Source organism: Pundamilia nyererei, unplaced genomic scaffold (genome assembly GCF_000239375.1).
Source record: "Pundamilia nyererei isolate P.nyererei 1_Seehausen unplaced genomic scaffold, PunNye1.0 scaffold00136, whole genome shotgun sequence".
Taxonomy (NCBI): Eukaryota; Metazoa; Chordata; class Actinopteri; order Cichliformes; family Cichlidae; genus Pundamilia; species Pundamilia nyererei.
The window spans coordinates 720,236-732,809 of NW_005187537.1; the positions used below are offsets into that span (position 1 = coordinate 720,236).

At 41.7% G+C, this 12,574-nt stretch overlaps 1 protein-coding gene across 1 annotated transcript; it reads left to right on the forward strand.

Annotated features, from left to right (window-relative positions):
• The first annotated feature begins 7,275 nt into the window (after positions 1 to 7,275).
• On the forward strand, positions 7,276 to 12,475 carry got1 (glutamic-oxaloacetic transaminase 1, soluble). The gene is made up of 9 exons (XM_005743840.1): positions 7,276 to 7,660; positions 9,049 to 9,230; positions 9,315 to 9,438; positions 9,727 to 9,839; positions 9,932 to 10,036; positions 10,203 to 10,353; positions 10,669 to 10,834; positions 10,943 to 11,085; positions 11,280 to 12,475. Exons 1-9 carry the CDS (start codon positions 7,552 to 7,554, stop codon positions 11,417 to 11,419), a joined length of 1,233 nt encoding a protein of 410 aa, XP_005743897.1. The 5' UTR covers positions 7,276 to 7,551; the 3' UTR covers positions 11,420 to 12,475.
• The last annotated feature ends 99 nt before the right edge of the window (positions 12,476 to 12,574 follow it).

Sequence of the window (12,574 nt, forward strand, 5' to 3'; positions counted from 1 at the left end):
AGATTACGCGGTTAAAACAATTACTTGTATACACGGGTCCGAGCAGAGTCACCACGCTTTCGACCTAGAGTGCGCAGGGCCTCTAAAGCCCCCCACTGACCATCATCACGGGCTTCGCGTGCCACCGGCAGTCCAAAAGTGGCCAAGTAAAGACTCGTGTTTACGGAGCGGAAGAGTCTGTTTCCTGCCTTTAACAAAACCCAGACTCCCAGAGAGTGTCAAGGAGCGACTCGTTGGTGAATGCGACTCCCCAATACATCATCTTCATTTCTGAATCGTCTTGATAGCCTCGGTAAGGCCGAGTCCACAGCAGAGGTCAGAGCGGATACAGGCTGCAGAGGCCTAAGCCTTAAAAAAAATTAAATGGATTTTGAAAAATAACTTAAAAAAAAAAACCCGATCAGCTTTCTGCCTCCGTGGGAGTCAAATTTCAGTCACTCCGCACAATTCACTTTCTGGTGAGTTCTTCAAAGTTAGTGTTTTGCCAAGCAGCGCTTAACGTGTCTCTTCTTGTTTCCCTCCTTATCTCCATATTTCTGGCAGTCTAACGTATACTGAAGCAGAGGGGCAGGTGTACAGTACACCACTGAGATACAGGGTGCACAGAGCACAGACCAGACGTTTGAAGAAATAACAACATTTATCATCGCTGCTTCTGGGTTTTGTGTCTGACTGGTTGATGCAAACAGCTGTTTATTTATGAGAGAATGAAGGTTTGATATTATGACTTGACAGAGTTGTGTAGAAGAGCACTTACAATCCTTTTACAATGGAGGTGATTATTAACACGCTCTACCAACAGCCTGTATGTGTGATGAGGAACTCAAGTGTGACTGTCCATTTGTCTTAAAGTGCTCTTAATCAGCCAATAACAACAATAGATTGCTACTTTAGGAAAATAGATTAGCTCAAGTGCGTTTTCCCCAATGTCCAACAAGTCCAACAGGATTATTTAACTGGGTGTGACGCTTTCCCCATCATCTTGCATATAGGGCATGCAATATGTAAATAATGAGGCTGTGCATTACAGAAAAAAAAAAACTTGAAAAGATTGTGAGAGCAGATACAGAGTGTGTCCGCCTCATGTAGCTCATAATTAACTTTCCGTTTTCCTTTAATTTCATGGTCAACAGAAAGAATGGCAGTGGACCAAACTGTTGTGTGGCAGTAATGTCTCAGTTCTTCTGGGTCCCGGAAGGTGAGTCTTATCAGCAACCCATGTGATGGTGTCAGTAGCCAGGACCCAGACTGTGCTATTGTGCCGCTGCCTGGAACCGAGTGACGGATGATAGCACCTTCTCATTGGAGGAAATGAGGAGGCCAAAGGCGAGCCCGCATCGGGCCAGATTTTTCAGCAAAAACCCTGTTCTCACCCACTTACTTTGGACTCTGATAGAGCCATATAGTCCACAAAGGCAGGCCTATGATAATAGTTAACACTCCCTCAGGGCTCATTGTGTTAACCAGGGTAGGAAAAAAGATTAGCTGTCTTGTTTGAAAGACAGTGAGAGGGTGATTTGTTTGAGAGCTGACACCTTGTTCTGTGTATCACAGTTCTAACTTAGAGACCATGAAAAGAGGAAGTGAGGTCAGGCCAGTCTGGATCCCCTGCCCTTTGCCCTCCCTTGGGCCTCATAAATTAGGCTGCTGTAATTCCCTCCCAGACGGCCTTGCCCCAGCAGGTGTGTGTTTGTATATATGAGTGCGAACAGAGGGGGATGTAAGGGTTGTAATATCTATGATCTACGGTGTTGGGAATGTAGTTTGGGAGGAAACAAGCAACCTAAATATGCTTATCCTCTCTGCTGCCACGCAGTCAATGTAGATAAAGACAGTGCGGGGAGGCAGGCTTTCAAATGAGAGGATGTAGGTGCCTCTAGTTGCTTATATACGCTGTCCCACTTGGCTAGAGCTGGTGAAAAATTTAAAAAAAAATTATCAAAAGGTTGAATCAAGTTCAGCTTGCTGCTGGAGGAACTCTCTCTAACTTGCTGAATCAGTAACAGCTCTCTTGGGAAGGACAATGTTACCATAAAATAAAAGTATGCGTGCATCCTGGCTTCCAGAGGTAAACATACTTGAGAGAAAATATTAGCATCTGTCCAGCAACCGCGGTGGTATTTCTATCAAAGTGACAGACTGTTTTGGCAAATATCTGACTAGTTATCAATAAAGTCCCATTTTTGTAAATACTAACTGTATAAAATATCTAACAATGCAGCTTCAGCACGCAGCGGGTTTTGGCAATGCTGATGCTCAGATTAACCATTAGGATCAAAGCTGACCAGGCCTTCAATCGGACAGCTTTGCTACAAGCTCCAGCGCTGGCAGGCATTCATCCTCATATATGAAGATACAGAGTCCCAGATCTGTAGCTGACCCTGAACTTTGACCTTCTAGCAAAAGGGAGAATTGGTCTCCCCATCTGGATTCAAAATATACAACATAATTAGAAGTCATGAAAGATAAAGTTTGTTTCCTTTGTCACTTATCATATTTGTGTCTCTTTACCTAATCCAGACAAAAAAGCAAGTACTTTGGGTTAAAAAAAAAAAAAAAAAAAACGTCTTCCACTTCCTGTCTTTGTGTCTTAGCATGCATATTTGTATAAGCCAAAGTGCCTGAGTTGGTAAAAAGACAAAATCAATCAAGTGGAACAACACAACGTAGACCTTGTGTTTGAGGTTCCACCCAGCTTGAAGGCCACATCAGCGAAAAACAATGAGACACAACCATTTTTAATATTCCTTCAAAGTCCAAATGCAGTCCTGTTAAAAAGTACACCCAATGATTCAGTAGCTACCTTTAGAAGCAGTAACTCGAAGTTATAATTTTCTGTTTAACTTTATCAGTCTCTCACATCGCTAAGAAGGAATTTTGGCCCACTCTTTTTTACATTATTGCTTCAGTTCATGTGGGCATTTATTTATGCACATCCATTTATAGTATTTCAATCAGGTTGAAGTCAGGACTTTGACTGGGCCATTGCAACGCCTTGATTTATTTTTTTCTTCTTCATCCATTCTGCTGTGGATTTGCTGCTGTGCCGGGAATCACGGTCTTGTTGTATGACTCAGTTTTAGCGAAGCTTTATCTTTTAGACAGATGGCCTCACATTTGTTTCTACAATACTTTGCTATTCAGAGGGGTTCAATGTCGACTCAATGAGCGCAAGCTCCAACTTTGTAAACCTAAGCCATCCTGCCATGTCCTTTTTTAGAAAGAGGAAACTCTTCCAAATAAGCCATACACATTCAGTCTTTTCATAATTGTACTGTCGTGAACTTTAACATTTAACATGCTAATTAACGTCTGTAGAGTCTGAGATTTAGCTTTCTAGTTTGTCTGCAGTTTCTCTGAATGTTTCACAAGACTGCATACTGCCGTGTGTACACTTTCTTATTCACTGTATGTGAATGTATACATACCAACTTATACTCAAGCAAAACAGCTAAGGCATTTTAATGGTTTGTTTTAATTTACCTCTGTATTTTTGGAAATGTTTGATTAATTAAGACAAATTTCAGGAGAATGTTATGTAAAATAAATATAGGACTTCCTGTATCTTATTATCTGGTTCTAGCAGTTGTGTTAAGCTAACTACTGGCAGTTTGCCCTTTTCTGCATTGTCAGGTGCAAGAGGACTATATATCACCTTATCCATCTGAAATATGCTCACTAGTGCTTAGGTGTTGTTTTATTTTGCGTGAGTGGCACATGCAGTCTTAAATTGTCAGGCTTCTTCCAATGGTGTGTAGCCCTTATGTCAGTGAGTTTACTTTTTGCCTCCATGTTGTTAACTGTGGGCTCCATACATTTGAACTTGTGGAACATACAGACCCCGTCAAAGCAATATTAGGCATGAGATGTATGAGATTTTGCATCTTCCAGTACAATTCAACTAAGTTTGCACTTGGATGTATTCGTGGCTCATACTACGGTAGTTCACTGAGTCCAGTTGTAGGTTGTCATCTTTTGTCAGCAGGGTAGAAATCTGCATGCACACAAAAAAAGGAGATTTTATGTCATGATATCAAATGGAGCACAAAAGACATTTGCAACCTAAACTTGCACAGACAAATGCTCATGCACCCTGGTTGGAATGTAGTCTGACACAGAGATTACTGATATCTATTACTGCATGCACGGTCCGTCAGTCACTGATCTGCTCAGGGAGCAACAGGGAGGTCCTGTGCTCTTTGTTGTTGCTGTGTCTAGTTCCTTGTTAGAGAATTGATGACACTGTCTTTAGAAAACAAACAAGGCGGGAAGCTAAAAAGGTGGTCACTCACCACAGCTCTCTGACCCAGAGACACCGGGGCCAGAGCAACATGTGAACAGCGCTGAAACTTTGCCCTAGGAATGCACAGCGGTGTGTGCGCACACGCTCTTGTTTGTGTTTCTGTGATACCGCAGCTGGAATGTGACTGTCTTGTGCCTGAATGCCTTTGTGTGTTTCAGTGTCAGCTTCCTATAAGCAGCGCTGATAACCTGCATGCAAAATTTTAAAGAGAGAAAAAAATCAGATTAAACAAAACCCCATTCACACTTTGACTTTTTTGTCATATTTGTGTTACTCTGCTGGATGCCAAAACAAATGTTCTGTGTTTCCTTCTCAGGGAAGTGCAGAGAAAGTGCAGGTGAATGTTGGGCTGAGTAATTGATCGATCTAGCTGTGACACACTCTCTTTGGAGAAACTGTCTTGCTAGAGGCTACTTCTGTCACTCCCTGCTCTGACTCACGCTTCACATCACAGCCCAGATCGTGGCCCTGGGCCTCCTCTGTATGCACACACTGAGCCCCGCCCCAGGCCCCCAAGCCTTGCTCTAAGGGAGCTCAAATCCCATAATTGCAGAGCTGACAGTGATAGCTAACATACGAGACACCCTCACCTGGTTGGAAAGAATGAAAACATCTACTGTCAGCGTGAAGTGAGGAGATGAGTGGGGGTGGGACCAAGTGGTGAGGAAAGTTAGCAACATGTGGGACAAAACACTGGGGAAAATAGTAACTGGGTGTTGTGTGATAGCAAGGTGTGGGATTAACTGTAGCACTTTAGCTAGGAATGTTTTTGTAAGGGGTTCATAAGGCTTAACCAAAGATATAAAAAGGCTTAAATAATGATTTGTCCATGGCTGAAAGATCAGAAGTTAGACTTTGTTGCTAGTTATTATCATTATCTTATTTTATTTTATTTTATTTTATTTTATTAGGAGGGGTAGGGTAGGAGGTGAAGACTGTGAAAATAAATTTGACAAATGTATATCCAAAAGCATTACTTCATATTCACACTTAATTAATATAACAGCCATGCATTTGTATAAGGAGGAATGCTTACAGTGTTGCAGAACGTTGATTCAGTTTCTCTGGATGCAAGAATCCAGACAAATACTTGGGAATTGTCTTGAGCACCCACAGTGCTTCTTGTACCCACAAAATCACAAGGACAGCATGCAAACTGAAACACAGCAAGGCCTCTGCAAGTTCAAATCTAGAGTCCTTCTCGATGTGAGGAGACAGAGCAAACCACTGCTCCACCTAAAAGGTTGTCTATAGTAGTGCTTCTCTGAGTCATAAAGCATGAATGCCTTGAATAAATGGATTCCACAAACTTTTTTTAAAGCATTTTTTCCTGGTTAACTGTAGGAACAGAAGCAATATTCAAAAATAATATCAGTATATTATCAATAAATTTCTGCTGCTTGTATTTAATCCCATTCTGTTTTCGTGGTCTCCACTAAGTACTGGGAGGGGGGAAATCATCTATAGCAATTACGTTTCATTATAACCATTGCCAACTCTGTCTGTCTTCTGTTTAGTGCTGGGCAAATATTTTGCAAGAGATCTGTAAGAACCTCTTAGTGAAGATATCCTGCTGCAGCTAAAATCAAGGCAGATGGGCCTGGGACTGAATAAAAAGAGCAAAGCTGCAGGAGCAAAACAAAGAAAAACGAAGAACTAGTGCAGGATGACAGTTGTCAGTGCGTTTATAAGTGAGCTGCTTCAGATTTGGTGGTGTCATTTGAGCCAATGGTAGTATAGAAATATAATAAGCACAGTCTTAACTACATTGGCTTGGTCCGTGTGGTGTTCTCTATTTTATCTGTCAGAGACATTAACAGCAATTAATGACATATAACTTCTCCTTACAATAAGATTACCAACATAACTGGTTTGTCACAAAATACTTCTTGTTACTTCTTGTTACAAATATAGTATGGATGCCTTTGCAAAAAAGGCTAAAATGCACACTTGTTAATGTGAGAAGAGAAATATTCCTAATCTAGAAATTAATGTTAAAAATATATTTCCTTAAAATACGTTTTGTGCAAATTATTGCACATTACAAATTATTACCCATGACATGTAAGTGTGATTTTTATGTTGTCCATGCAGAAAGTGGAGCTAAATTGTATTTTGTACTCTAATGAGCATTTTAAACTATAACAGTCCATCAGTGCATGGGAACATCTGATTGTATTGTTCATGTTTTAAATCTTTTAATTTGATATGTTAAAAATGGCTTACAGTTAAACAAAATAGAAAAAAGAAAATAATTTATTTAAAAAAAATGTAAGTAGCATGAAAACACTCAAAGCCAGCACTTCAGCACTAGACAAATATGTGTATTTAATTTCACCCCACATAAACTTTTATTACCCATCATTTGTCATAATGCGAAACTTTTGAACTACAAAAACTAAAGTCGAGCCGTGCAACTGCACTCTTATTATACCAGACAGAAAACATAACTAAGTCTTGTCTTCCCACAAAGTCGCCCTCCTGGTCCCGGAGAGCAGGCTGGAGTGGCCTTCATTTATCAACCACTTCAGCTCCTGCAGACAGCTGTGGGGAGAGCACAGAGGAGCCAGTGTGTTTACACCACAGCTCAGCCTAGGCCCTCAGGACAGAACAGATTAGGACACTTGCACATATTCGTCTGCAGAGCATGGTGACCTAAGCGTGATAGCTGTCTGATCAGCCGGAGTTCGTATTTACATTTATGATGTGACGATGATACAGCAATCAGTCTGTGAGCTCTGACCTTAATTTGTGTTCTATTATTTATTAATGGAAGAATTCTTTCTGTACCAAGTCATGCCAACTAAAGCTCTGTTTAGATGCTCTAGATATGAGCTTTAAAGCAGGTTTATAGCACCACCTTGTGGCGTAGAAATTAAATGCGCTAATCTCATGCACCGCCCACTCGCAGTGACGCTTCCTCAACCCCACACATTAGCTAGAGGATTTGTCAATCCCCTGCCCGCGGCGTTCATTGGGCAACAGCGCCTGTGCGTTTGTTTTATTGACCTTTGAACTGACAGGGATCAACGCCGAGAGCGATTTCTATTGGTAAATCCACTCACACCCACTTTGCAGTGACCAAATCCAAGTTGAAGGTGAAAGTCTTCCATCATCCCGCTCAGCCAGCTGATCAAGTGACAGCTCGTCTCTTCGTGCTGCCGCAGCCTCCCACAGTGCAAAAAAAAAGAAAAGTAAACAAATAAATAAATATATATATATATATATATATATTTATTTTAAAAAAAATGTCGCTATTTTCTGAAGTCCCCCAGGCTGCCCCTGTGGCTGTCTTCAAGTTGACGCAGGATTTCAATAACGACCAGTTTCCAAATAAGGTGAACCTCGGAGTAGGAGGTAAGTTGTGCATTGTTGTCAGTCATTCATTGCATCCCAGAGGGAAAGGTTCTCCAGCCTGTCTTACACCGAGTTCATCTATGTTTGTATGATGGTGCCCTCATATGAATTTCTAACAAGTTGTTGTTATTATAATCAGAAAGTGACACAAAATTGACTGCTAGCCTCAAACTAAGCACAGCAATAGTTAAAACAGCCTGCTGACTGATATCTGAGCTGTAAAATCTAAACAGAAGCTATCTAGATGTAACTTTAATCAGTTTAGTACACCAGGCAGTCCAGAATAGTGATGGCTCACCTGTGCTGTAATTATTGCTATTGCTTAAATTCATTTTCGGATTAACATAGAGACTGTGAGTATCCGTTAATCTGGCCGCGCTACAGGCTGCTCAGTCATCACACACCCACCAACTACTGATTGCAGCTCTGTTGATAATATATCTTTGTTCTGCAATTAGTGTGACACTGAGAGCTGAATCATCTCTGTCCTCTGCTATCCTGCACCTCTCACTCAGCAGACCAGGCAGCTGATTGGATTACTGTTCTGTCATTACACAAGAACAAGCAGGAGTTTAAATTTATTACAGCCCAGTCGTGCTTCTCTCCGAAACAAACCACTGCCACATTTCGTCCTTGAGAGCAGCTGTTTTCTGTGCTAACCTCTCTGCAAGGAGTCATTTCTTCGCTGCTTGAATTGCACAGGAACAGTGTGAGAAGCGTTGATCGCTTAGCTCTGTTTTGGCAGGACAAGGATACCTGAGTCCTGTGATTAGCAGAGGAGGCCGAGGCCTCGTAATCCCTTTCTTTCTCCAGATGGTCAGCTGCTACATGACAGCTGGGAAATGTAGGCCACACATTTCTCTCTACCTAAAAAAACACAGAGATCTGAAAAAGATCCTTGACTGTAAGGATTTTCTGCTTTTCTGTGACTTTTCAGTCACACGTGACTATAGTATCGGCCCTAGATCTTAATTTAGATGTATTATTACAGATAATCAGTGCCTTTCCAGCTAGTGGACATAACAGAGAGAAAAAGGTAGATCATCAACATCGCCTGGCTAAATCACCCAACAGATATTGAAAGTGCGCCTGTCACAAAACCCTGTGATCTTTGCACTTCTGTTATGACTCAAGAGTCCCATAAAGTCACAAACATCAGGATTACCAAGGTACAGGTGTTAAGCTCGCAAGCTAACCACTTCTGTCTGTTGTATCTGTTTACTGAGCAATTTAAGGAATGTTATATTTAATCTTACTTAGAGGTTTCTTTTTGCTTAAAACTCACTAAAAAAACAACATATCAATGCAGGAGGGAAGGGCCGCTTCCTACTATATTAAGCCATTCTTTCACTTTTTTCTGTAACATTAAATCGCATTGTTCCTTGCAGCCTATCGGACAGATGAAGGCCAGCCCTGGGTTTTGCCGGTGGTGAAAAAAGTGGAGAAGATCATTGTGCATGATGACAGGCTAAACCACGAGTACCTGCCAATCCTGGGCCTGCCTGAGTTCAGATCCTCAGCCTCCAAAATAGTACTGGGAGACAACAGCCCTGCCATCCAGGAAAACAGGGTTTGTGGAGTCAAAAGCCAAACGACACTCTTTGAATTTCTAATGTTGTTACATTTAAACTGACTGTTCGAATGTCACTGCCAGGTCGGGGCTGTCCAGTGTCTGGGTGGTACGGGTGCTCTGAAGATAGGCGCAGAGTTTCTAAGGCGGTTCTACAATGGGAGCAACAACACCAAAACACCCATCTATGTGTCTGCACCTACCTGGGGTACATTCAAGCACACACACAAACAAGCAGTGAAGTAGCACACACCTGCAGAGGACTTTAATTTACAGGTTGTTTTGTGAACTTTCCCCAGACTTTAAACTGTAGTTGTTGATAAAGTGTTCTATTGATAAATGTCTTGTTACAGCTGCATGTTATCAGTGAGCCTGGCTGTATTGTCAGGTCGGATGTGAGGAGTATTTAAAAAAGCATTATTCACTCTTTTATCTAATGAAAGCAATGATAAAAATCGAACGCTGCCCTCAGAGTTTTTCTTACTGTTTTTCTCAGAAAATCACAATGCTGTGTTCAGCAGCGCTGGCTTCGAGGATGTTCGTCCGTACAGGTACTGGGACGCGGAGAAAAGAGGCCTTGATTTGGCTGGCTTCCTCGGTGACTTGGAAGTAAGTACTGCGTGGCAGCATACTGTTCACTTATTACTACATTTTGGTCTTCTGGGTTTCACATTGCTTCTTCATATCTCCGTTTCCCACAGAGTTGTCCAGAGCACTCAGTCTTTGTCCTGCATGCTTGTGCCCATAATCCGACAGGCACAGACCCCACGCAGGAGCAATGGAAACAAATCGCTGAAGTTATGATGGTAACATGCGTATAAAGTGCATGCAAACATATACAAATTGTCTGTACTGTGGTCTGAACTGCCACTACTGGCAAAAAGGTGTCATTTTAAACAGGATATTATTTTGCATGCACAGTGTTTATCTCAGTATGATAACCCTTTGATCTTTTATCCGGTTCTCTCCCAGAGGAGGAAGCTGTTTGCGTTCTTTGACTCGGCTTATCAGGGATTCGCCTCAGGTAGTCTGGAGAAAGATGCCTGGGCGGTGCGCTACTTTGTTTCCTCGGGCTTTGAAATGTTCTGTGCCCAGTCGTTCTCCAAGAACTTCGGACTCTACAGTGAGTGATCCTGTGTGTAAAGTGTGCTTTGTATGAATCTACAGAAAATCCCAAGCTAAATCAATTGCAGGGATTAAACTTTGCAGGAAGAGTAACCTTAATATACATCGGTCTTATTTTCAGATTATGCTGAGTATAATGTGCACAGAATACATCAAAACTCTGTTAAATTGAAAGGAATAGCCACAAAATTCAAATTAAGCAAGTCTCAGATTCACCAGAGGAGGAGCTGTTTATCAGATACTGCACCTACACATCAGGTAACAGGTAGTATCTACTGTATTGTTTAACTGTGACATGTTTTTGTCCCATCAGACGAGCGTGTGGGCAACCTGACCGTTGTGGCTCGCGATGCAGATAACCTGAAACGAGTTCTCTCCCAGATGGAGAAGATTGTCAGGATCACCTGGTCCAACCCACCATCTCAAGGAGCTCGTATTGTCACCATCACTCTTACCTCACCTGAGCTTTTTAGTGAATGGTAAGTGTAAAATAGCATCATTAAACGATGACTCATACCTGTGCATGAGGCAATATTAAAAAGCAGTCGATATCAGACATGCAGAGTGTTTTCATTCTCTGACTTTAGGCAAGAGAATGTGAAGACCATGGCTAACAGGGTCTTGCTGATGAGGTCTCAGCTGAAAGCTAAGCTCCAAGCTTTGGGGACACCAGGGACCTGGGACCACATCACAAACCAGATCGGCATGTTTAGCTTCACAGGCCTCAACCGTGAGTACAGCAATCACTTCCTTCTGCACACAATCACAGCTCTGTAAAAATGCACATTCCACTGGTCAGTTTAACAAACAATTTCATGACATCCAAGTTGTTTTAGTTTTTGGGGGGTCGATTTTAAAAAGATCTTTAAAAGATTCAAACACAGTCAGTAAAACTTAAACCAGTATCTGGTGATTTTCCTGCAGCCAAACAAGTGGAATATTTGGTGAAGGAGAAACATATCTACTTAATGGCGAGCAGTCGCATCAACATGTGCGGTTTAACCACTAAGAACATCGACTACGTGGCCGAGTCCATCCACGAGGCCGTCACCAAGGTCCAGTAGAAGAACGGCACCATATCTCCAATTCTCACCACTTCCTGCTGCATTCCTGATCCATCCTGATCACAGGGAATGTGTTTGCATCCAGGTTTCCAGATTTTTCTGGAGCAAATACAAATTCTCATGTGCACAGAGAGCTCACAGGCCCCTGGTTTCTCATTCTTTTTCAGTATTTGTGCTATGCTAGGCTAAATGCATGCTGGGACCAAGTTCTCTATAGACTGCACAAAGATCGTTTGGATCTTTTTTAAGAGCCACAATTTTCCAAACTCTGGAGTACTTATGTAATTGTGTTCATCATTTTTCACCCTTATCTTAGTCCCCAATGTATTGTTTGTTGCTCAAAATATGTGTTTAGTATTTCAAGTTTTATGCATCATTAGAAGCAAGTCTGTGGCTGTATTACGGTTCCTCAGCAGCACTGACTCTACAGTCTAAAAATGTTATACTGTTCATGACTCATCCATTCAAAGTGTGAAATAGAAGTATTTGTGTGGACAGCAGTAAGAGTTGTTAAGGGGAATGAGAAAAAGAGAATATTAACATGACTAATCTGTATATTTGTGTTTACCACCCCGACGATGAATGAAGAATAAAGAGGCAGTGTTTGTCATTTCTAGATTAAATGTGAACAAATGTTCTAAGGAGGATTTAAGCCTGAACTATGTAATCATATTCATGACAAGGCTCTATGCTAATGACCTCACATTTAATCTGTATTTGTAGAGTCTTTTTTTTTGCTTCCAGTTGACATTCAGTGAGCACAAATGACACTGAGCGTTCTGAACAGGTGTCGTGAACCTGGGGTCGTCACTGCATGCTGAAGGGTTTTGATGTTTCTGGTTCTGTCAGGTACCTGCCAGTGGACGTTGACTGTTCATAGCAGCCGGGCACTGTTACGCAACATTCGTTTGTCACAGCACAAACAAACTAATGATCAACCAGGTTGCTGTCGCACTACTACGCAGGGCATTTACGAAACAGACGTATTGTTAAGCAATGAAAATGTCCTCAGACATTCTGATCAAATGAATGAACTACTTCAATAAAAAACTGTCAAACAGATGTGTGTGAAACTGAGTGATAGTGTTTGCATATAAGCACCGACCTTTAGCAGGCCCTGCAGATGAAGACAAATGAAGCAGACAAGAGCAATAC

What these genes read in the sequence shown, in the direction of transcription:
- got1 (XM_005743840.1), top strand. Translation starts at nt 7,552, where the DNA reads ATGTCGCTATTTTCTGAAGTCCCCCAGGCTGCCCCTGTGGCTGTCTTC. An exon ending in CTGCCATCCAGGAAAACAGG is followed by an intron (nt 9,231 to 9,314) that starts GTTTGTGGAGTC and finishes TGTCACTGCCAG; the next exon opens with GTCGGGGCTGTCCAGTGTCT. An exon ending in TAGCTTCACAGGCCTCAACC is followed by an intron (nt 11,086 to 11,279) that starts GTGAGTACAGCA and finishes ATTTTCCTGCAG; the next exon opens with CCAAACAAGTGGAATATTTG.